The following is a 26,204-nucleotide window of genomic DNA, read 5'->3' on the forward strand; positions in this document are numbered from 1 at the left end:
GAAGCTTAGTAACTTCTCATTCTATTTAGTAACAATAGTACCTCTGTTTTTCACATGCAGGATAATCAATTGAGGTATCAAATGACAACAGAATTATAATTCTTTTAATCATGTATTACAAACTTACATTCCCTTCTAGATCAGCAGGTAACATAAGTGTGTGAAATAGCTAGTGTGATCAAGGGGAAGAATAGAGTTTATGGCAAACTGGAGAAAGCACGCCTATCTAGATACACTCTGATTCAACATTTCTTGAATGTTGTATGCCTCCCTATGTTTGCCTCTTGATTTGGCCCTCCAGCTGCCATTTTGTGATATCTGATTTGAATAACCTGGTTTTAAAAGATTTGCTATATCTTTAAATGTGATTTTGTCACATAGGCTTTTCAAGCTAAATAGGATATTAGTTGTCAGCTGTTCTAACTTGTCATTATGCTGAAAGAGAAACAAAGGAGACTCAGTGGCTTGCTTAAGTCTATAAAGCTAGTTTGTCACACCACTGTGACAACAACCAAATTTCCAAATTCCTAGTTCTGTTCTTTCTGCTTCATACTGAAACATTTAAAAAAATGAATACTCAATTTTGTAATAAAAAGCAATGGGAAAATCAGGTTTGACATGCAACATCACGTTTTTCAGATAACCTCTCAGGAATCAATCAATAATTATTTGTTGAGCATATTACCACATGCCCATGCTAAGTGGCATGAGGCATACAAAGATATGTCAGATGTCTTTCTTTGCTCATTTCTGTCCTCTCTAGTTGGAAAAGTCAAAACTAAGATTGGAGAATAACTAAATTTTAGAATCGTTGGCATTGACTTTAAGTAAAATAACAGTTCAAAGAGAAGAGAGATTATTGGAGACTTGAAGGCCTAAACTCATCATATTCCAACAATTAGCTTTAGCAACGTATTTAACAGAACCCTCTGTCATAGCCAAAGGAATATTACGATATTTGCTAAAGGATGCCAGTATTAGAATTATGTGTGTGTGCATGTGTGTGTGTGCAAGAGAGACACTGAATTGGAATCTGTGCTAGTCATTCTTCATGTTAAATCATAGTTTTTGTCCATTTATATCTTAAATATCTCCTTGGCCCCTATTTTGAAGTTTATGGCAATAGATATAGATATAAAAGTTATGCCAACTGAAGTTGTGCTGAGATGGAGAGAGATATTTACCCTCTGATAGAGGTGGTATAAGAAATATCAGTTTAAAAAAACCCACCCAAACTATACCTCTCTCTGCCTTTTGATTTATGTTTTGTTTTCACCAGTAGTTAAGTTCTGTTTTCATACCCTGTGGCTCTGTAGTCAGCCCTACCCTAATAGTTACATCCTGGTAGGGAATTCCTCTCCTACACCTGTTTTGCAACTTGGTTGGCATCCCTAGCAGATTTGTCACTGCTGCCTTTTTGTTTCTCTCCATCTCAGATGCTCAGTCTATTGCTCTGTCTGCAGAACTCTCCCTTCTTAGGTACTTTGAAATTAATCCTAATCTGAGAGTTGGCAAACTTTTTCTATAAAGGATCAGATAGTAAATATTTTTGGCTTTGTGGACCACATTGCCTCTGTCACAATTATTCATCTCTGCTTTTGTAGGGCAAAAGCAGCCTTAGATAGTAGGTAAACATGTGGGCATGGCTATCTATGTTCCAGTAAAACTTTATTTACAGAAACAAGTGATGGATGGGCTGAATTTGGCCCTGGCCGTGTTTTGCCAACCCCTGCTCTAATCCATTGGTATAATAGGGAGAGCTTACTCCAATGATTGAGCAAGATGATATTTGATTGTATAGAAAGAAGTTCCTGTCTACAATTTTCTATAACTTCTGATTAGAATGTCTAGTTTTGTTTGTTTTATAATGTATGTGTTAATAAAGTAGAATATAAGTATAATTTAATGATAAACAATTATTCATATATTAGAACACTTGCTCAAAAACATTTGTACTGTGTATTAGTTCATGTACTAATAGTAGTGTGCAAAAAAAGATTGGAAAACTGGAGATTTTTGCTCCAACTTTTCACATTCTTCACAAAGACCACACATTTGAAAATATACCTCTTGTGCTTATACACAAGAAAGGCATTCGTGGTATAGGGAGTAGTGAGGGTGGAGTTGTGAGGTAGGAAAAGGGTTCTAGAGAATGTTAGGATCTTTGAATTCTCTCTCTCGTATTCTCACATTTTTATTGGAACTGTCTCAACTATTCAGCAGTTGACCATTAGTCCAATTTTCCCTTTAACAGTGATCATTTTTCCTTTGGCATTCTCAAGAATATTCTGAATTATTACTTTCCAAATATTATTAAAATAACTTCTTATTCTGCATAAGATGTTATTCTCTAATTCTCTTGGTGGCTCAGACCATATATTTTATAGCTTTTGTTAACCCCATGACATCGGACAGGAAGTTTGATATGCAAAGAGCAGCATGTTCATAACTAATTAAAAATATTAACAAAACACAATTGGTTGAAGACCCTATTGGTCTCTTTAGAGACTATAGTTAGAAGCCTTGGCTTACTGTCTAAACCAATACTTATCTGTGTATTTTATGGAAGTTGTGACAGTTATGAAGTTTTGCACGTATTTTATAATCCATTTCTTCCATCTCTCCTCCCCCAACCGACTTCTAAACACACCACTGGGAAGTGTTAATTTTAACATGAACTACAGCTAATTTATTTTGAGAACTTTTTGTTAATTTCATGAGGCCGTTTGATACAATTTCAGTACTTTGGGGCTATGGTAAATCCAGTATCAGGATGTCCAACACAGGTAGCTAATATAGATAACCAAATTAAATCAAAACTTTTTAAATAGTGTAACATTATTACTTTCCAGTATCCTGCTTCTATCCTCACAATAAAGAAGTTGTATGTTTTAAGGTTTTTTTGTTTTTGTTGCTGCTAGGCATTTAAATGTGCATGAATTTAAAGAGAAAGTTGCAAATGTAAACTATAATAGAGACAGTTTTGCATTTTTGTTGTGGCCTTGTCAAGTTAGAGTTTAGACTAAGTTGAGAACACAAAGCAGACCATGCTAGCATTCTGTCTTGTTCAGCTTTTCTTGTGCCCATTGTCCATTTTGTGGAGGTTGGCCCTGTCTGCACACCCACTCTCAGGATTACCCCGGATTCCTGTTAGAATATTTGAAACTAGAGTAGGCCCTCTGAACTTTTAGTAGTGCCGGCAACACATTAGCATTTCATTATTTGTTTCTCTGTTAAGCGCTAGATGGAAAAGTTACTCTCTTACTTTCTAGTGACTAATCATAATCTTTCACATAGCCACACTGTAAACATAAATTCCCTCTTCCTATTAGGGAAAAATTCTTCTAAAGTATCAGAGGAAAATTATTTCAGATACTAAAAACTTATTCAGAGCATGCCTAAATATGTCACTACTTGAGTTTCCATCTGTATTTGCTTATTTCTCTTTTTGCTTTCTTTTCATGTTTACCAGTGACTCTCAATTTCTATTTGTAATGAAACAAACCAGACATTTAAACTGGAGGAGGCATCTTGTGCAGTTGGGAAGACAAGGAGAGGAAGAGGATAAAGCTTTCCTTAGTGCTTGATTTGTGCCAAGTCCTTATTCTACATACCTCTCCTGTGGGAAAAGCTTCCTTTTTTCAGGTCTTAACATGTTTATAATTATTTATTTATTTGTTCATTTAACTTTTTGGTTGACTACTGGACAGATTATGTTAATAAAAAATACACGTAGTATTTGGATGGTCAAAGCAAAAGTACTGTGGGTGTGTGTAAATCAAGGGAGTCATCTGTTAAGAGTATATAGGCAGAAATCGGAAGTCATCAAGTGTGTTAGTGCTTTACGAAAATTGTTGGTAAAATGCCTGTCATTATTTGTAGATGTCAATCAGTACATTGTTCAACGTATGATCAGTCTTAATGCATTTATATTTGTGGCAGATATAAGTCATTTTATCTTTGTGTAAATAAACTTTAGCACATCAAACTAAACATGCGTTAAGATATATACATGGAAGTTCACTCAATATTTATACTGGATTAGATCAGTTAACTGGGTTGAGGCTTTTGCTTTGTTATGTTAAAGCATATGGACATGTTGTCAGCTGGAAAAGATGTATGGTGTTTTCAATTTCCTTCTAATTATAGAATCTTATCTACATCAATAAAAGTGTATATTTAACTTTATAAAAACCGTATGTGGTGAGAAAAATAATTGTATGCACCCATGCAGCTATAAAACGTAAATTAGATTTTGATAAAAAGTAAATTGATTCTTGATAAAGTTCTGAATGTTAATGGGACAAAAATTCCCATCTGACTTTAACTATTTTCTATTCTTGCAGTATCTTTTTCAGTGATATAGGCTGACTCTTTTTGGCACCCACATATAGCAAATAACTGTGAAACATTTCAAACCTCAAAGTGACGCTAAAACTGTGAAGTATGAAATGGAAGTGCCAGAGCGTGTGAGACACATTGCACAGCACTGCTCAGTAATTCAGTGTGTGCATGCAAGAGAGATGACAACACCATTGCAAGATGTAACATGATTAATGCTGCAAAAATTAATAAATAAAAACAATCTTCATTTGCAAACACTCCCTAATGCCTTAAAGTTACCACCTTCTATGTTTCGCAGCCCTGCCCTGGTAATTACACACTTCTCACTCCATGAGTATCTGCTGTGAGGAGTAAAATTAGAAATGAATATCCTCATTATTATGTCAGGGTTACTAAATGGTTATGATAAAAGGCTGTGGTATTTTAGGCCTCCCCATGAATGTTTGTATACCCTCTAACATGTGAGTATAATTAGTTTTACATTGGCTTGTATTTATATCTGTCACTCACCTCTGATGGCTGCTCCCTTCCCAGCTTTCTTCGGATAGTATTCCAGCTGGGGTCTAATGAGTTCTTTGAGTTCTCAAAATCTGATTCAGGGCCTGTGTTAGAGTGTTCTTATGTATTTACTTGCTTCTGAGACTCAGTTCATGTATTTGTATGTCTCACTTTTGGGAAGCGCGTTCACAGGAGTTTGGGCATATGGCCAAGTCTTCTATATTCCCTAGATCAGACACAATGGGAAGGAAAGATGAGTTCTTTTAGGGTCTCCCCGGTGATGTGCTTAGTAGATACAGGAGTCCTGCTAGGTAAAGTGAGTGTTGATGAATTTATGTTTTGTGTCAGTGAGAAGCAAAAGAGACAGTAAAAATGTTAATGACAAGAGTAACACTTCCCTGTTTCCTGAGTACTTTATATGCAGTTAGTTTATAACTTAACACATTACAATCTGATTTATAATGCTTAGAAGTATCATTCCCCAATTTTAGAATGAGGAGACTAAAGCTAAGAGGCTAAGTGACTTTCCCCAGGCCAGGGGTGAAGTGGTAAACTCAGTCTGTCCACCCAAATGACCACGCTGCTCACCTTACATGGATCACACTGTATGGTATGATGCATTTCCTGAAGGAATGAGTGTTTTTAGCAAGTTGTTTTCAGAAACCCTTGTCCTGAGAGAGAGTGCAACAGAATGGTTAGTACTCGAGGGTCTAGTAGGGACCCAGCTATGATCTAAAAGAGTATAGTGCTGAGGTATTCAACTGAAGCCATAACCAGAGGACTGTCTTCCTTCCACAGTGATGAGGGAGCATGGGGAAAAGGCTTGCGGGAGGTGACCTGACAGAGCTAGGTTTAAGGAGCTGATTCAAAAGCAATGAAATTGAGACATTAGAAGTTGTCCAGAGAAGAGAGGGAAAACTCAAAAAATGCTTAAACTTGGAAAGCAGCCATAAGGGAACAGAATAATTGCTGGACTAATAATCGCACATCTGCAAGTCAGTTTTTTCCTCACCTCCACATGGGACTCTATGAAGGGAAGGAGCGTGTCAGCCTTGCTTATGTTAAGATTTATATCTTTATCTGTGTATCTATCTATCTATCTATCTATCTATCTATCTATCTATCTATCTATCTATCTATCTGTCTATCCATCCATCCATCCACATCTATGTATCCTGACAAGAAACATGAGGTTTCTGGATTAGAGGCAGACTTTTAATTACAATAGAGAGCATTTTACCTCAGTTTTCCCATGCCTCAGTTCCCCTTAGGACAACACAGTGAGGGCAGATTTTACTCACATGTACAGTGGAGTTAGTACCACAGAAAGGGAACTCTGAAATTCTGAATCTTAGAGCTTATTTAGGGCATTTGGTACATTTACCCCTCCTTCCCTGAGGAGAGATAAAGACCACAAGAGAAGACAGAAAGGGAGAGGTGGAAGGAGAGGGCGAGGAGGAGAGCAAGGGGGAGGGACAAGAAGTGCTTTTTTTTTAAAATTAATTTATTTTCGGATGTACATCTTATTTCGAATTCTGTGTACGTTACATCTTGTTCACCACCCGAAAACTAATTATAGTCCATCCCCTCACATGTGAGCCTAATCACCCCTTTTGCCCCCTTCCCTCCCCCCTTCCCTTATGGTAACCACCAATCCAATCTCCGTTGCTATGTGTTTTTTTGTCAGTGTTTTTATCTTCTACTTATGAGTGAGATCATATGGTATTTGACTTTCTCCCTCTGACTTATTTCACTCAGCATAATACCCTCAAGGTCCATGCATGTTGTCACAAATGGCCGGATTTCGTCATTTCTTATGGCTGAGTAGTAGTCCGTCATGTATAAACACCACATCTTCTTTATCCATTCGTCCCTGGATGGGCACCTAGGTTGCTTCCATGTCTTGGCTATTCTGTATAATGCTGCAGTGAACATAGGGGTGCAAGTATCTTTGTGTTTTCAAGTTCTTTGGATAAATACCCAGCAGTGCAATAGCTGGATCATATGGTAGATCTATCCTTAATTTTCTGGGGGTACTCCATATTGTTTTCCATAGTGGCTGCACCACTTTGCACTCCCACCAGCAGTGAACAAGAGTTCCCTTCTCTCCACATCCTCTCCAACATTTGTTGTTTCCTGTCTTGTTAATTATAGCCATTCTGACCGGAGTGAGGTGATACCTCATTGTAGTTTTGATTTGCATCTCCCTGATAGCTAATGATGTTGAGCATCTTTTCATATGCCTGTTGGCCATCCGTATATCTTCTTTGGAGAAATCTCTGTTCAGATATTTTGCCCATTTTCTAATTGGATTGTTGGTTTTTTTGTTGTTGAGCTCTATGAGTTCTTTGTATATTTTGGATATTAACCCCTTATCTGATATATGGTTTGCAAATATCTTCTCCCAATTGTTAGGTTGTCTTTTTGTTTTGTTGATGGTTTCCTTTGCTGTGCAGAAGCTTTTTAGTTTGATGTAGTCCCATTTGTTCATTTTTTCTTTTGTTTCCCTTGCCCGGTCAGACATGGGACTTGAAAATATGCTGCTCAGACCAATGTCAAAGAGCGTACTGCCTATGTTTTCTTCTAGAAGTTTCATGGTTTTGGGTCTTACATATAAGTCTTTAATCCATTTTGAGTTAATTTTTGTGCGTGGTGTAAGGGAATGGTCTACTTTCATTCTTTTGCATGTGACTGTCCAATTTTCTCAACACTATTTATTGAAGAGACTCTCCTTTCTCCATCATATGCTCTTGGCTCCCTTGTCGAATATTATCTGTCCACAAACGTGTGGGTTTACTTCTGGGCTCTCAATTCTGTTCCATTGATCTGTATGTCTGTTTTTGTGCCAGTACCATGCTGTTTTGGTTACTATGACTTTGTAGTATATTTTGAAATCGGGGAGTGTGATACCTTCAGCTTTGTTCTTTTTTCTCAGGAATCCTTTGGCTATTCGAGGTCTTTTGTTGTTCCATATAAATTTTAGTATTCTTTCTTCTATTTCTGTAAAAAATGTTGTTGGAACTTTGATAGGGATTGCGTTGAATTTATAGATTGCTTTAGGAAGTACGGACATTTTAACGATGTTAATCCTTCCAATCCAAGAGCATGGAATATCTTTCCATTTCTTTGTGTCTTCTTCGATTTCTTTCAACAATGTTTTATAGTTTTTGGTGTACAGATCTTTCACCTCTTTGGTTAAGTTTATTCCTAGGTATTTTATTCTTTTTGTTGCAATTGTAAATGGGATTGTATTCTTAAATTCTCTTTTTGCTACTTTGTTGTTAGTGTATAGAAATGCAATCGATTTTTGTACATTGATTTTTGTATCCTGTGACTTGACTGTATTCCTTTATTGTTTCTAAAAGTTTTTTAGTGGAATCTTTAGGGTTTTCTAGATATGAAATCATGTTGTCTACAAAGAGTGACAGTTTCACTTCTCCTTTTCCAATGTGGATCCCTTTTATTTCTTTTTCTTGCCTGATTGCTCTGGCTAGGACTTCCAATACTATGTTAAATAAGAGTGGTGACAGTGGGCATCCTTGTCTGGTTCCTGTTTTTAGAGGGATAGCTTTCAGTTTTTCTGCATTGAGAATGACATTTGCTGTGGGTTTGTCATATATGGCCTTTATTATGTTGAGGTATTTTCCTTTTATACTCATTTTATTAAGAGTTTTTATCAGAAATGGATGCTGTATCTTGTCAAATGCTTTCTCTGCATCTACTGGGATGATCATGTGATTTTTATTCTTCATTTTGTTAATGTGGTGTATCACGTTGATAGATTTATGGATGTTGAACCATCCCTGCATCTCTGGAATGAAACCCACTTGATCATGATATATGGTCTTTTTAATGTATTGTTGTATTCAATTTGCTAGTATTTTGTTGAGGATTTTTGCATTGATGTTCATCAGTGATATTGGCCTGTAATTTTCTTTTTTCGTGTTGTCTTTATCTGGTTTTGGTATCAGGATAATGTTGGCTTCGTAGAAGGAGTTAGGAAACCTCCCCACCTCTTCAATTTTTTGGAAGAGTTTGAGAAGGATAGGTATTAAGTCTTCTTTGAATGTTTGGTAGAATTCACCAGGGAAGCCATCTGGTCCTGGACTTTTATTTTTTGGGAGGTTTTTAATTGCTGTTTCGATCTCCTTACTGGTGATCGGTCTATTCAAATTTTCTACTTCTTCTTGGTCCAGTTTTGGAAGGTTGTATGTTTCTAAGAATTTATCCATTTCTTCTAGATTATCCAATTTGTTGGCATATAGCTTTTCATAGTATTCTCTTATCATCTTTTGTATTCCTGAGGTGTCCGTTGTAATCTCTCCTCTTTCATTTCTGATTTTATTTATTTGAGCCTTCTCTCTTTTTCTCTTGGTGAGTCTATCTAAGGGTTTGTCAATTTTGTTTATCTTTTCAAAGAACCAGCTCTTGGTTTCATTAGTTTTTTCTATTTCTTTTAGTCTCTATTTCATTTATTTCTGCTCTGATTTTTATTATTTCCTTCCTTCTGCTGATTTTGGGCTTTGTTTGTTGTTCTTTTTCCAGTAGCTTTAGGTGCACTTTTAGATTGTCTATTTGGGATTTTTCTTCTTTGTTGAGGTAGGCCTGAATTGCTATAAACTTCCCTCATAGAACCGCTTTTGCTGTATCCCACAGAATTTGGCATGTCATGTCTTCATTTTCACTTATCTCCAGGAATTTTTTTATTTCTTCTTTCATTTCTTCATTGACCAAGAAGTGCTTTATAGATGTAGGCAAATCCATTCTGGGAAGCGGAGGTGAAGTGAAGGTCCCTACATCTACTACTCTTTGGAATGTAAATAAATGGTTCCAGGGGAGGTGCCTCTGCATCTCTCCTGAGGTCTCTAACTTCCATAACTTGTTTGCCATTCAAGCATCCTTAACCCAGTGTCAGAATTTGTTGCTCAGAAAGCCCTGACAGTGCAGAAATATGAAAACACGCATGGAGAATTATCTCCTGACACCTGTTTTAATTTTGTTTAAGGGAAAGATCAAGATTGGCTGACTAGGGATATACACCAGTATTTTTCCATCAGGTGGACCAGAGCCCAGGAAGCCTGAGCAAAGGTTCAGATTTGCAAGAGTCATTGAACTGTAGCTATATTTTTGGGTCTTTGTTGTTTGTTGTTGTTTTTTTTTTTAGTTTGTTTATTTTTTTGTTTTTTGTTGGAGAGAGTGGCCGAAGAGGATCAATATAAACACATTTCTTCTGGGCAGTTTTGTTAAGCCTTTGGCTGTGATATTTACTTGGTAGGGATTCAGCTATTTCACTAGGGGATAACTGGTACAGTTTTTCTTTGGGGGGAAGAGTGTATGCTACCTAACTTGCCAAAGGCTTGATGAGTCCTGCTGTATTTTATGACTGGATAAGCGAGAAATTGATGCTTGATAGAGAAATTTTAGGCGTAGGAATATTTATTTGGGATAATATGACTTTGTGTTTTGTTTTCAATATGTTATTCTATTACCAAAAGTTTACATACTTGACATAATACTTTGGTGGCATTTTATCTTATGGCACTGACAGCCTCCACTTTATGACATGTTATATTTCTGCCTCATCTCCTGTTTAGCCTGTTATCAATGTCATATTTTTATAATTCTCATCATTATAACCATCAACATCACTAATTTTATTGCTCACTTACTGATTGAGTACCAGGCATTGTGTTAAATACTTTGCATGTATCATTCACCAATCCTCACGGCAACTTGTTATCATCATATATAGTTTTACAAATAAGGAAGCTGAACTCAGAGACATGATGTAACTTTTTGAGGGTGATTACAATTTGATGATAAATTGTAAAGTTTAAATTTATACCCCCTCAAGTCTATCTGCCCTCTTAGCCACTTCTCTCTATGATCCCTCATAAATAATGCAATATAGCCACCTGGAGGATGAGATTCAGATTCCTGAAATCTCATATCAGTTAACATAATAATTTGCACCTGGTAGACATTGGATTGATTATACTTGAGTAAATTGTCTTAAAGTTTATTGGAGTTATGAAATCTTTTCCTTCCTTTTCCTTACTGTTACATTATATTTTTAGATTTCTGAGAATAGTTATCAATTTGTTGTTTTAATACATTTTGCACCATTGTTTTACACATTGAGGTCTCATAGTGGAGTTAAATTATACTGATGAAACATGGGCTAATTTCCAGTACACTTCTGCTGATATCATAGAGAACTTTATATTCTCTTGCATTTAATTAAACTCTGATCTTGGTTCCTGGCTGAATTTTATTTGTTCATTCAGTATTTGTTGAGTGCCTAATATATGCTAGGCTAGGCTCTAAAGTTTTTGTTCAATAAATGAATGAATGATTACCTTTACTGTGGGACTAATAGAATATAAACTTTTGGGAGGTGGTGATGATGTTTTACCCTTTTCTTATAGCCTTCATGGTCTCTGACACATGGCTGAAGGAGGTAGTTAGTAATAATTTATTAGTTGAAAGATATTATATTGAGATTATAATAATTAGTTGAGATGTTATATTGAGATTGTAATAATTTCTACATGAAGGTGGAGTAGAAAAATATATAGTGAAATCTGAAGTATTCAGACAACCAGTCTAGCACAAATGCCTTTTTCCCCTTTCTGACATAGAATCTGAAATTTGTTATATCTGTACCTAGTAAATACATTAGTAAGTTATTTCATTTCTTCAATTAATATTTACTGTGCTTCTGATTTATAATGCTATATATATATTAGTTATAAAGGCAATAAAAATGTCCCCATTCTTAAATAATTCATAACATACCAGGGGAAAAATTTATTCATTCATTCATCCAATAAGTATTTATTAAGCATCTATTATATGGCAGCTACTCTTCTTGATACTGGTGACATAGTTTTGAAAATGGAGCTTACATCCTGCTGGGGGAAGATAGGCAAAAAGTAAACAGACAGATAAGATAATTACAAACATGACTATCACAGTGAAGGAAATTGAGTGATGTAATAGACTGTGTGGACCTTCTTAAGATGCAAATGTCATGAAGCCGTCTCTGAGGAACTTAGATGTGATCAGAGATCTGAGGGAGAAGAGGACCAGTGGTGTGCTGCTAAACTGGCTTCCTGGAAAAAAAAAAGGCTGATATAACATGTCCTGGCTTTCATGGTATAAATTTTCCTGCCGTGGCTGATTTTAGGTTACCAAGGGTTTAATGTCTGGATTGCAGAACTTCTAAACATTTAACAATTGACTCTTGAAAGCTGGCACAAGCCAGCTAAAGCACATCACTGGCAGCAATATAAGAGCAATCCAGGCTGTGAAAAAGCCCTGAGAAAGGACAGGAGTTGACTTATTCAAGGTCCTGAAGGGAAACCATGGTGGCTATAGTGCAATGTCAGAGAAAATAAAGATAGTGATGTGAAATCATGTGGGCAGGAATCAGATGATGTACGGCCTTGCAGGTAATGGCAAGGAACTGATTTTTATTTTAAGAGTGGTGGAAAGTCGTTGAATGGTTTTAAGGAGAATGTTATGATCAAATTTCCATTTTAAAAAGATATGTTGACTTCTGTTTAGAATTGACTAAATAGAGGCTGGAGGGAAAATAAGAGACTAATTAAAAAGCTATTTTTTCAGTCCAGGCAAATGATAATGTTGGCTTACTTGGGTTATAATTCAACATGTATTCACTCCCTTCCTCCTCCGCCTTGGGTTGGAGTATAGTCATTGACTTTGAGATTTGCTATGTGCTTGCTTTGACCAATAGAAGATGAGAAGACATAATGCAAGCAGTAGCTTTAAATGTATTAGTGGTTTAACTTGTCTCTTACACCCCTTTATCTGCCATGAAAAGACCATACCATAGGATGCACCCCTCCAGCCTGGCCTCTCTAAGCCAGTTGACCCACAGCTTGGAGCAGAGCTGCTCTGGCCAAGTCAAAGGACTGTGAGCAAGAAAAATCTAAACTTGTAATCTACTGAATTTTGGTTTGGCTTGTTAGGCAGCATTATTGTGGCAATGGTGTGGTGATAGTAAAATTGGAGAGAAATGGACAAATTTGAGATACATTTTAGTGATAGGTAATGAGTTTCTAGTTTGAACAGGTGGCTTAATGGTGATGTCAGTTAATGACACAAGACAGACAAGAAAGAACAGTTTTTGGAAGAGAAAATCAAGAGTTCCCTTACATATATTATATTCAAGATGCTTGTTAACATGCAAATTCACATATAAGAGTCTGAAATTTTGAGGACAAGTATGGGCTGGAGAATAAAACTTTAAAGTCATTAGTGTATGGATATAATTTACCCAAGGAACTGGATGAAATATCCTAAGGAACAAGTGACATTAACCTAAACAAAAGGGCTTATGATAGAGGCCCAAAGCATACCATTCTTTATGACTCTCCTGGGACAGTCAGCAAAGGATATTGAAAATGAGCAGCCTGGTTTTCATAGGAGGAAAACCAGGAGAAAGTGTTGTTACATAATCTCTTCATAAGAGAGTCACCATTGTCACCGAGTGCTGCTGAAGGCCCAGTAAAAAGCAGAGATTTGTCTAGTGGGTATGATACCATGGAAGTCATTGTATCCTTGATAAAGAGTGGTGACTGTGCAAGCTGCATTGGGAGTGGACTGAAGAGTAAGTGGGGTGAGGAAGTGCAAACAATATGTGTAGATGACCATTGTAAACATTTAGCTGTAAAATGAAGAGAAATTGAAGTTTTTGTCTTGTTTTATTAGTAAGTGTTAGCTATGATGATGACTGTATAAAGAGGTAATCAGTGTTAAAAGCTTTCATTTGAACCTTGGTCAATTCTTTTACCCACCCCACTTACTATTTATTTCAAATCTTTGCCACTCTCCTGGAGACCCTTCTCAAACTTCTGTCCCCTTCTCTCAGTAAATGACTTTACCTCCTGCTTCACAGAAAAGATAAAGTTGTTCATGGTAAACTATTGGAAACTTATCAATAGCTACCTGAAACCTTATCTAATTTCTTCTTTTAGAAGAAAATGCCTCTTTTCTCTAGATTGTGGCTAAATTTCATTCCATCCCTTCCATTCTTTGTCAGGAACCTATCTCGTCTATCATGTATTATTTGCTTTCTTCTCTTTCCATCTTCTCCTTTCCTATAATGGATAAGCTTGCTAAAGTCCCTTATATTTAAAAAGTATATTGACACCAAAACATTCTTTCTCAAACTTATGTCCCCATAGTGATCATTTCATTTCTCTTCTTCCCTTCAAAACACACCTCTTGAAAGGAGAGTCTACATTTACTATCTGCAGTAACTTTATTCTTTTAGAACAGTGAAATCTTGTTCCCAATTCCATCTTTCTATTAAACTGTCCACCAATAACCTCCTCATTGCAAAAGCTAAAGGATACATTTTATTTCTTGTCTTGAATTTATGAGATAATGGAAATAAATTTTCATAGCACTGCAATTAGAATTACTCAGTTATTTGTGCAATTATTTAGTTAATGTAGTTCCCCAAAATACAGCCTTCATAGTCCCCAGGTTATTTCTTGCATCCTTGGTGCCCAGCAGACTACCTGTCACATTATAGGCATTTGGCAAATATTTGTTGAATGAATGATTGAAGAAGTGGATGATGGATAAAAACATAATCCTGTCCTCAAGAGACCAAGAAAGAGTTCACAATCTAGTGAGGAATTGGCATCCTATATAACACACATGTGCTAGAAATTCCAACAGTAGAAAATCATATGACATCCACTCAGCCCACACACTAGAATGTGAAATGTCAGTAAATTGCAATCTGTCATTCTTGACTAATTAATCTGTCTATAAATTTGAAACATTAAGGTTTAAATTTTGTTATAATTACTTCATGTGAAATTGAATGCAATTTAAATAGTGGGCCTTAAAACGAGAGAAAAATGAGAAAAGTATTTTATAATCGCTCAATATACAAAATCTATACTCTCCTTTTTCAGTGAAAAGGATCTGGATTTAACCCATGTGAAGCACTTTTATAGTACCATTAAGTCTCTGTGTAGAAGAGAACTTAAAGCTCTTCTAGCCCAACTAATTTCATGATATAAAATACCCTCTATAATGTTCTCCAGAAAGTTCCTGCCCAATCTCTGCCAGGAGACACCTGTGACAGGGAACACACTCCCTTTTACGGAATCCAATTTGCAAATTATTAAAACCCTAAATTCTAGAAAACTAGTTCCTGGTAACTTACATTGGCCCAGTTTAACTATTTCAGGTTGGCTGCTTTCAGCCACCTGAATTAGAGCTCCTGTTTTGTTTTGTTTTTTGTGGAAGGGGGAGAAATAGGGATTGTTTATGAAGGTTAGGGGAGAAATGGTAATTAGTTGAAGGAGGAATGTATAGAGTATCTGTTGTATCTGAGAAAAAAATTGACAGAAATTAATCCATGTCACTGGCAAACATGAAGTAGTGATATTAAAATTCTATGTAACTGAATAAGAGGTGTTAAATATTTTATTTATTGATTCATCTAACGAAGTCTGCTGAATGCACTAGGTATTATAATCAAGTGCTGAAGATTCAAGGGGAATACGTCCCAGTCCACATCATCACAGGGTTGATAGACTAATAAAAGGGGCAGTGGGCCAAGTGAACAATGAGTGCTGCAAATTGTTTCAATGTTCAGATAGACCAAATAGCGTGCCCTGAGTTGCGTCTTAAAATGTGAATGACTAGCAAAATGGGGAAGAGTATTCCAGGCATTCTTTCATTCAAGACATTTTTATACAGCACTTGAGAATCCACAATGGCAAGAAACAGAACAACAAATCTAAAGACTTAGGCCAGAGCCCAGCTTCTGTTCTTGGCAGTTTCTGCATATCTCTGGTGGCCTTGAGCTTTCGTTTTCATTGGACCTTGCATGGGTAAGGCACAGAGAAAATACCTCTGGCACATGCAAGGTGGGAAGTCAGGTCAGAGACTCCCCAAAATCTGAGACCCTCCCCCCAAAACAGTGATGATGTCAGTGAAAGACTAAACCAGGACAATAAAAAGCCTTGCTTTGTAAGAAGGATATGACAAAGAAACTTGACTATCTCATCCTTGGCTCTAAGAGAAGAAAAAAAGTTGTAATTCATAACCACAAACAAGCTCACCTGGACATGAATCAGAATCCACGTTACCAGTATCTCATAAATCCCTAAGTGAGAAATTAGTTTAATGTTATTATGAGTTGAAAGTTCCCTTAACTTCCTGGAGGAAAATCAAATTGTTTCTTGAGGAATGGATCTTAATCTCAGGTTGCAAATAATTCCCATTCCTATGGAATGTGAGTTTACAAGTTAAAAAAAATCACAAAATCCATGAAGAAATTAGCCCCTATGAGTGAAAGACTTTGACCTCCAGCTCCCCCAAAATGAAATTACATTTACAAAGACCATAGAGATTAGAATTGTCTGATATAGAATAGAAAATAAGTATGCTTAATATGTTTAAAAAGTGAAAGTATAAAAATATGAATGAAGTAGAGACTATGTAGATGTTCAGGAAGATTTGACAAAGAACCAAAGGAATTTTAGAAATAAATATATAATAATTTAAATATGAAATTTAATGTTTTGATGTTTTATAAGTTATTAGTGGATGCTGAAACATTTTTTATGAAAAGTGGTTGGGAAACAGAATATTAACATGGACTCAATGTATCAGCCAGAAATTATTTATTAATTGCAAAGAGAAAATATACCTTTATAGTGGAAACATTTGGCAGTTATCACCTTAGTCAAATTTAGCAATAATTTTTATGTGATGTAATAGGAAGAACATCATATCACTTATGTGCATTTCTATCAAAAATATTTAGATTCAGTGTAGTCTTAAAGGAACAATGAGAAGAATCCAGATTGCCTATAAGAATATCTTTGTGAAAAAAGATGAAAAAGGGTGGGAGGAATCTTCTAGGTCAGTGCTGTCTGGTTGAAAGGCAATGCAAGCCGCAAATGTACTTTAAACTTTTTTGGTGGTCACATTAAAAAAGGTAAAGAGAAACAGGTAAAATTAATTTCAATGATATATTTTATTTAGTTTAATAGGTGAAAATATTTAAACATGTAATTAACGTAAAATTATTAATCAGGTATATTATATGTTTGTAGTAAATCTTAGAAATTCAAAGTGTATTTTATATTTCCAGCACATCTTAATTCAGTGTAGCCATGTTTTAAGAACTCAGGAGTCATATGCTGGTGGCTACCATATCGGAAAAGGCAATTATGGGTTAAAGTAGATCTAAGAGCTATATGTGATCCTTGATTAGACCCTGGGTTGAAAAAATAAAAAGCTAGGAATGATATCTTGGAGGACAATTAGGGAAATTTGTATACAGATAATATATTAGATAATATTATTGTATCAATTTTAAATTTTGGGGGTAGGTATTGTGAATATGTAGGAGATGTAATTGTTCTTAAGAGCTATGTGACGAAGTATTTAAGGGTGAAATATTATGCTGTTTTGAACTTACTTTCAAATGGTCCAGCAAAAATTTATGTGTACACATACTTACATATGTGTGTGCATACATATATTTCACTAAGGCCATGAAGTATTTGATTTAAACAGTTAAATTAACAAGCTTGATTTATTAGGTAAATTTAGACCAACAATGAGAGAATATACATTATTTCCAGACAAATATGGAATATTATGAACATTGACTATACACTGGTCTATAGAGCAGGAGTCAAATTTCAAAGAATTTGGAATTATACAAATCATGTTCTCTGATTACAGTGAAATTAAATTAAAAAATATGATACAATGATAGTTTAAAATCCCATAATTTGGGAAGCAAAGATTATTTATGGAAAGTATGGAGGATGGATTGGAGGGTAACATGGTTGGAGGCAGGAATCCGAGTGAGGAAACTATTCGTGTTTCAGAGGAGAGATGATAAAGGTCTATGTGGAGACAGTGTGAGTGGGAAAATATGGAAGGGATTTAATGAATGATTGTATGAGGAGATTGAGGGAGAGTGAGTAGTAGAAGTGGCTTCTAGGTTTATGGATGGATGGTAGTGTAATTAATTGTGAGAGGGACACGTTGATTGGGATGTCTTTGGGACATGTGTATAGAGATAGTTGGTTATTCAAATATGGCAATTGACAGTGGTCTGAGCCAAGATACACAGATTTTGTGAGGAATCCACATTTAGATGATAAATGTAGCCATGGGGGTGGACCAAATCATTCAAGTGAAGTGTTAGAAGGCAGGCAGGGAAGGAGCTGTGGGCATAAACAACAGCTGGAGGTGGTCAAAGCAAAATGAGCCCATGAAGGAGACAGGTGAAATAGTCAGAAGTGAAGGAAATTGAATGGATGATTGATTACAGGTGAATGAATGATTGGTTCCAGCTGACCTCGGAGGAAAACATCGTAAACAGAGTTAAGGACTAAAGTCCTTTAGTTGGCAGTTCTAATGCTTATGTTCCATTTGTTTGATTTCATTACAAAACCCCCAAATACTCATTGGTTTACCTACATTTTCTTTTCCCAGTCTCTGTCTGTCTCTCATTTGCTAATTATTCTAACCAGAAGTGATGTATAATTTATTTTCCAGAACTGAAATTCTAGAGTTTCGTGTAATTGTTTTAGAGACTAGATTTTACATAAAGGGAATAGTTATGAACACAGAGAGTATATTTGCCCTAAGTCATACAGTGTCTGATTCCCCATCTAAAGGTTTATCTAAGCTAATTAGAAGTAATGTTGAATTTTCATATGCTTTAACTTCCTCTCTAGAAATCTGCTTTTACTCTATACTACTTCTTCTAGGGGTATAACTGCACTTATTTTTTATTTTGGATATAGACCTAACATGATTTATTTAAATGCTACTCTATAGGGCATTTAAATGGATTATGCTCAAAGTTTTTAACAGATTTTTTCTCAAAATGAGCATACATTTTGCTTTCCCCCATCATTTTTCTCCACTTTTCAGCAGTGATGGTCACTGTTAGTCATACTGTCCATTGAGCGTGGTCATCCTGTTTTATTAAAAGTTATATCCTACATCTCCCCTCTCGAGGAGTTAGCATAGCAATTTTCACTAAGAACATATTCCTTAAATAAATAAAATAAGCAAATATGCATATTGAGTATCATAGTGATTAAGAATGCAGGCTCAGGGACTGCCTGCCTGGGTTTGAATATCGACTCTACCTACTGCTAGCTATATAACCTTGGGAAAGTTAATCTCTATTTCTCTGCTTCAGTTTCCTCATCTGTAAAACGGGGATAATAATAATATCTAATTTATGGAGTTGTTGTGAGAATAAAATATGATAATCCATATCCAGCAATTAGTGCACTTAGCATAAGGCAAATGCTTTTAGATGTTTCTATTTTTAAGACTCAAACTTTTAAATTCTTTCTCTACTTCTTCACCTTAATATGCTATTTCTCAACCTACCGTGTATCTTTACGTAGAGCGTGTCTTTTGAGCTCTATAGTCACCTTCCAAAGGAAGCAATACAGAAATTACTCTCCTTTGCTGATTAGTCACCTGAGGCCCCATGAACTGTGGGGAACAGTAGAGCAGACTGATGAAGGGTGAATTTACAGTCAGAGGAATACAGGTTCGAGTCCTGGCACTGCACCTTTTAACTTAAAAGATCTTCGTAAGTTGCTTTCCTCACATGTAGCAAGGAATAATCACAGTAGTTCACACACACACACAAACCCAAAAAACCACCAAACAACAGGTCCAGAGGCTTAAGTATCATAGGGAATGCTAACCAAAACCCCTGGTATATTATAAATAGTCAATTAATATTAACATTCTGTTTTCCATTTCTCCCAAATTTTTATATTCCATGTTATACATTTAAAATCTAAATTACATAATGCATTCAGCTGTGCTATTCTATTTGTTAGCATTGACACACCAACTAGTTTGTAAATATTTCTAAAACAGAGGGTTTCATCTCATATTTTCTCCATATCTGTGATATACCTGAGCTAGTAGCTAGAAGGTGCTTAATAGATATTTGACTTAATAACTTGTTATAATGTTTCAAACTATGTTCGTCCCATTATCTGTACAAAATAGAAAGAAATAGGTATTTAAAAAATATTGATGTAGATCACGCTTTAGTCTCGAAGTACTAGATTGTTTTTTAAAAGCAGAACTTTTGCCTTTGCTGGACTTCAGTCTTCCTCTCTATCAAATGGATGAGATTCTGGAGCACTCAGTGTTCCTATTTACATTAACTAATGATTGCTAAATTATTTTAAAATAGCTGGTTCTCCTATAAAAACTAAGCTTTATGGTGATGATGATGATGATGATAATGCTGGTATGTATAAACGAGGCTGTTTGTATTCATTGGTATATGCTATGCTGTTGCCGACATTTCTCCGGGAGCTATCTCCTTTCTGATATATGCAGTTCATTTACTCTCTACTTTCGGCCCTAAATTTTAGTAATTGCAAAACATCTGAGGAGCATGGGGGGAAAAACACCCAAATGTGTTTTTAGAGTATCTTTGTGTTAGTAATTTTTTAAAAAAATATTGTACCTCTGGTTATTAAAAAATCTGTGATTTGCAATTTAATTCAAAAAATGCGCTTAGAACTTGAAAACTAATAGTATACAATTAAAGCTTTTCTTTTTTTTTTAAACTCCAGAACAAGTTAAACTGGGTAAAATAGTGACTAATATTGAATCAGTGAGTAAAAAAATGGAGAAAGAAAAACAGCATCATGGGAAGTCCAGGTAATGTGTACTTAGCTACCCTATAGAAGAAATATACTTTTCTTCTACTTTGACAATATTTTCTGACCAATTGTTGTGGCTTCTCAAGTCTATTAACACCCTTTGCATGAGGCTAATTTATCCTTCTGCTTGAGTCCCTCGAAGCATATCAATTATCAAAATTTTGGTTTTCAGTTCAATTAACTTTTGAACTGGAGGATGTCTGAGTAGTTAAGCAAACCATCTGGGTTTTACAGTGCATAAACTCAAATCCAATTTGTGGCTTTCTTGAGAAGAATGCCATATTTTATGATAATATTACATAAGTTTGGAATTTTAATAACTCATCTGCAGCAATTATGGAGCAGAGTTAAGTTATGATTTTTCTTTTTTAATTTAATAATTTAAAGTTAGGCTTTTTCTAACAGAAGGTGAGGCTGATCTTACAGAGCATAGTTTGAAGGCAGGAATTTTGAGCATTGCTTCTGCTTTTCAAAGGTGTCTGGATATGGGTCAGTTTACTTTTCTGAGTTATTCCGGTAAACAGCATCATCATCTTCAAGGTAACTTTACAATTGTGTATGTGATTGTTGGCCCTAAAGCTACAGATAAAACCTCTAAAGGCCCGTCAGCACATTTTGTAGGGACAGTTATACTTATAAAATGTAAATACTGCTCTGTTAAAATGTGTTTTTCAGTGGCTTATTTTACATTAATTCATTATATAACATGGTCATAAATTTGGGGGGATTGGCATAGCTATAAATAATAGAAATTTGAGAAAATGTTGCTATGGCCATAAAGAATGTCATGGATCTTCCAAAATTTATCTTGTGAAGTATGCTTCACACTTGAAGATTCATGCTCAGAAGTAACCACTTTCTTGGCTGAAGTGTAATCAACATTCAAATTTGGAATAGTGGATTACAGGTGCAGCTTTAATACTGAGGCTTTGGTTTTACCCATGGTAAGAGAAGATGTTAATTGCAAAGGAAATTATTAAGTTGGGAATTTACTAGTTTTTAAAAATTTCCTTTCTGCCTTTACTTAATTTAACCCAAGACCCAGGTTGGTCTAGCAGAGTAGGAATTGTTAAAAGAGTAGTTAATATATCAATTTAACCAAACATTTTAGAATTTCAAGTAAGCTTATAATAACTAGAAGAGTAAACTGAACTAATTTGAAAACTATCATTTTCAGTATATTTAGATGGGGCTAGTAATCCAAGGAGGAGTAATAGGGACAGTGGAACACTCGTTAATAATAAATCTGATCAGGCATAATATCTTTCAGTATCTCTTTCTCAAGAGAGTTGAATATTTCTCAAAATTGTTTTTTCCGCAACTTGTGGAAGATAAAGGTCTCTTGACACCTTAAATTCCCATTTTTAATGAAAACGTGTCTTGCTTAATGAGGAAGATCAACACCCTTTGAAATTAAGAGCAAATGCATGTACTTCAATGACACCAGGGCAGACAAAGCCTTAACTTAAATCTGCCAGAGCTGCTTTGTCTTTATTTATAGCTAGATTATGGTGGTAACTTGTTTCCTACCTTAGCAGTTAGCTTCATTTCCTTAATTTTAGAAGTGTGATGAGAATGCAAAAGGAAAGACAAATGAGAGTTTTGGGACATGGTGGCTCAGGGTTTTAGAAAACTTGTTCTTAGCTAGACAAATAAAATGCCATTAGACTAAAATTTTTATTGAAATCTAGTTCACCACATAATGAAGATAAGCAAACTTAGCAATGAGGATATAAGCAACAGAAGGAAAAATAGAATCAGTCAGCGAATCAGGTAAGGGATGGTTAACAATGCAGGGACAGGCTCTAGGAGTAACTATGAATTGCCCAACTCTGAGACTCTCAAAGGTTTCTGTTCAAGACAAACAGACCCCTCTGAGAGAAGCTGTGTATAATCTACTTACAATTTCCCTGTAGATGCTTTGGAAAATACTATTTTAAGGTGACACATAATATTTTAGGGTAGACCATGAAAATATTGGCCCAACAAAAGAAATTTCCTTGGACAATACATGAAGAAATATGATAGAATCTTATAAATATATGACTTCTTCCTTTCCTAAATTTCTCTTTATTTGACTTGCAGAGGGAAAGTAAAGTTGAATACTTCTGCATTTTCAAATTTAAATTTAAGGAAGTGAAGTTCTTCCATGTACCTTTGAATTCTAACTTCAAAGATTAATTATCACACATTAACATACCTTTTTATGACAATAATGATAAATGTGAGTGCATTCTAAATGTTAATTTTTCATCAAGGAAATTCACTTATTATTCACTTGTTTATTAGAGCTAATTTTTTAGTTGATAATATTTAGTGCATTTGAGGGTATGACAACTACATTTCTGTAAATGCATTCTATAATTCAGGCAAGTGAGCCTGGACTTCTTCCCCTAGTTTTGTGATCAGTGGGAGTTTCCTCTGTTACATGACAAATTGTATTTAGATTATTCTGATAATTTGATAACAGAATGAGGATATTATAAAATGATAGAATCCCTCATGGCATTTCACGTTCGTGTTGAAACGACTCTGCCATTTCACCTTGTGTTTGTAAAATATTTGGCTTAAGTGGATGAGATGTGGTCTACTTCTATAGAATCTTCCATTAAAAGGGAATCATTGAAAAAAGCAATTAATGCTTCTAATTTTGAGATTTAAATAATATTTAAGCATGGACCAGATAGAAGAAAGCAAAGCAAACTACAACTGATCAGTGTATCTTGGCCCCATTCTTGGTGGCATACAAATAAATTCTAGAATTTCAAATGGAGTTTTGCAAAACTACCTGAATGCTCCAGCCTCTCATATTTTCCCTTGGTGATGTGATTCTGTCATATTAGGGATACCTCAGTTCTTTGGCCAACTGCATAGGTGTGATCACATGAATGACAGCTAGACTAATGGATCCTATAAGTCAGTCATTTATTTATTGAGTGCCTACTACATGCCTAATGTAAAACTCTGAACAGAACAGGCACACCCTCTTCCCTCATGGACTCTAGTTTTTTGATGGGTAAGATTTCTATAACACTTATATATAACATTTGAACTAGCAATTCCATTTTCAGGCATTTACATTAAGAAAAGAAAATAATTGGACAGGTACACAAATATGAATTTTCAAAGATTTTCATCCTTGTTTATAAATAACAAAAACATGGAAGCAACCCAAATATCCAGCAAAAGAAGATTGGTAAATAAACCATCAGTATGTTAAATCCATACAATGGAATGCTGTGTAGTGGGCCGAACAAGCAATGTGCATCTTTGTACGTTTACAAAGATAGATATTCATGATATAAAGTGCAAAATAAGCTAAGTTCACGTACATTTATGTAACATAAACATAGAAAAGGTGTAGAATATGTTACACATGTTAACCATGACAAATGGCATCAGTATAAAGTAGTAATAAGGAGCTTAGTTCCTGAAGCCCCGTTGCCTGTGTTCAAATCCTGGCTCCATCCATTTCTAGCTAGGATAATCTGATCTATATACTACCTAACCCCTAAATGTTTTAGTCTCTTTGCCTATAAAATGGGTATAATAATAGTAAATACCCAGAGGTTTGTTGTATTAAATGTGGTAGGAACATAAAGGTCTTAGAATAGTGCCTGTCATATAGGAAGCATTTCAGGGTTTGCAATTATTAGGGGGGTGAATTAGTGGTAATTTTTATTTTCTCCTTTTGCTTATTTACATTTTGTAAAGTTTCTACATGGTGCCTGGTTGTTGATTCAGCCGACTTGGTTGAAACTCTCCAAGTCATGATAGGAAAACACGTTACTTAAAATTTCCTGCAAAACAGAGAAGAAATAGATATGATGCATGTTCATGTTTTTGTTTTCTGTTAGATTTTTTTGTTCAGAAAGAAAATGTTCCTGTTTGTTATCCATACTTAGAGCAAGCAAAATTTGGCAGTATTTTGTCTTCATTCACTAATAAATATTTATAGAGGGCCTACTATGTGCCCCTTACTCTACAATAGGTGTAGTCTCTGTTGATAGGAGACAAGTGCGCTTCTCTCTGTGATTAACCTCTAGTCCTATAGCATTAGTTTTGGAAGTTTGTATTACAAAATAGGGTCTATTAAATCATTCAAAGCTCTAACTTTATGTTTTGGAAACAGAATGTTGGACGCATCCTATGCCTTCCCCATGATCAAACATGGCATGCTCTTACGACCCATGACCTCCTCTTCTGTGGGGCTTCTGGAAGAAAATGGTGAGTCTCACTGCATAAATGTTGGTAGCAACTCAGTGATTTTCATTATTTTGCATTTATTTAAAATGCAAAGTCAAACAGCCATTATTAAACAGTCATTTCCTTTATATTTCATTTCAAATACTGTCTCAAAAGATAAAGAGATTTCAGAAACAATTACTAAAAATTAGTTTTAACTTTCTTTATTTGAACTTGAGAGATTGGATTTTCTAAAATGCGTGTGAATATTGAAGCTTTTAGGAAATTATAAGGATAAATTCTCATAATTTTAAAAATATCTCTATAGTTGAGTTGCTGTTTTAAAAAAATACATAATTCTTCAAAAGAAAGTATAGATAATTCTTTAAAGTTCCTTAAATGTGACTGAGAAACTCTCTGAAGCTTGATGAGTTGTTTGAAGACCCAGGGGCTATAGATTCAAAGAAACTATTTTGTAGTTTTCCCTCTTTTTAACTTGTTACTCATGTTTTTGAGCTTCGGGGTGTCATTAAGAGAAAAACTCTTGTGGAATGGGACTATTTTGATTTTGGAAGGAATTTTTCTAAATTTGCAGAATAATCTCCTCCTGGGTTCTCAAGACACTCTTGCATAAAATTTCCTTTATTCAACTACAATTTTACCAGCCTTTATTTGTTTTGGTTATTATAGAAGGAATTCAAGCATCAAGTGGAGGCTCATGAAACACGTTTTCATTAATCCAACCAATATTCACCAAAACTATTAATATTTGTGAATAATGTCAGAATCTTGAACACATGCAATAGGTCTGTTTAAAAATTTTGATTGTTAAATTGGTCCACAGCTTAAATTCTTTTAAATCTTGATCAGATAACTTGAGGCCCCAGGGTAGGGGAAAAATGTGTGGGTCTCAATTGAGTCTAGAATTGAATAATTATGTGAAGAAGTAAATGCTGTCAAAAATTTCTCATAAGGCCTAGGGTCTAATGGGTGAAGTAGTTTTTATAGATAATAATCTTGAAATCTGATAACCCTGAAAGCTGAGGTTTACAGTCCTTAACTACCTCATAAGTGAAAGTTCTACTAATTCTGTGACATTTAGACTTTATTCAGGATCAACCTAAGGGTTGATGAAAGCCTCTATTTTCAAATACCATCCATAAATCACATGTGTCTTTCCCTTTCAGAGGAGCTTCTTAGCTCATTGAAGGGTTCAGTAATTCTCATGGCTTTAGTCTGAATGTAGAAATTTGTCTTTTTGCATACACATGGAGCTTAATATACAGGGGCTTGTTTGTTTAGTGCTAAAGAAAAGATAGAAGACCTTTCTAAAATGTTTGTTGAGAGAGTCCCAGTTACTAGCTACAGATTATTGTGAAATTGTGGCTGGACAGCTGGAAGCATGCACAGTTACCTACGTGATGTTTTGACTTTTGCCAAAGG

General features: G+C 35.2%; 1 protein-coding gene across 5 annotated transcripts in view; it reads left to right on the top strand.

Annotated features, from left to right (window-relative positions):
• Positions 1–26,204, top strand: part of IQCM (IQ motif containing M) — a 417,332-nt gene that overhangs the window by 107,813 nt on the left and 283,315 nt on the right. For all 5 annotated transcript variants that reach the window (XM_070611629.1, XM_070611626.1, XM_070611625.1 and 2 more), the window contains 2 exons: positions 20,487–20,574; positions 24,709–24,803. In XM_070611629.1, the coding sequence (XP_070467730.1) occupies positions 20,487–20,574; positions 24,709–24,803 (183 nt within the window). The remainder of the gene's footprint in view (positions 1–20,486; positions 20,575–24,708; positions 24,804–26,204) is intronic.

This window comes from Equus przewalskii, chromosome 2 (genome assembly GCF_037783145.1).
Source record: "Equus przewalskii isolate Varuska chromosome 2, EquPr2, whole genome shotgun sequence".
NCBI classification, from domain to species: domain Eukaryota; kingdom Metazoa; phylum Chordata; class Mammalia; order Perissodactyla; family Equidae; genus Equus; species Equus przewalskii.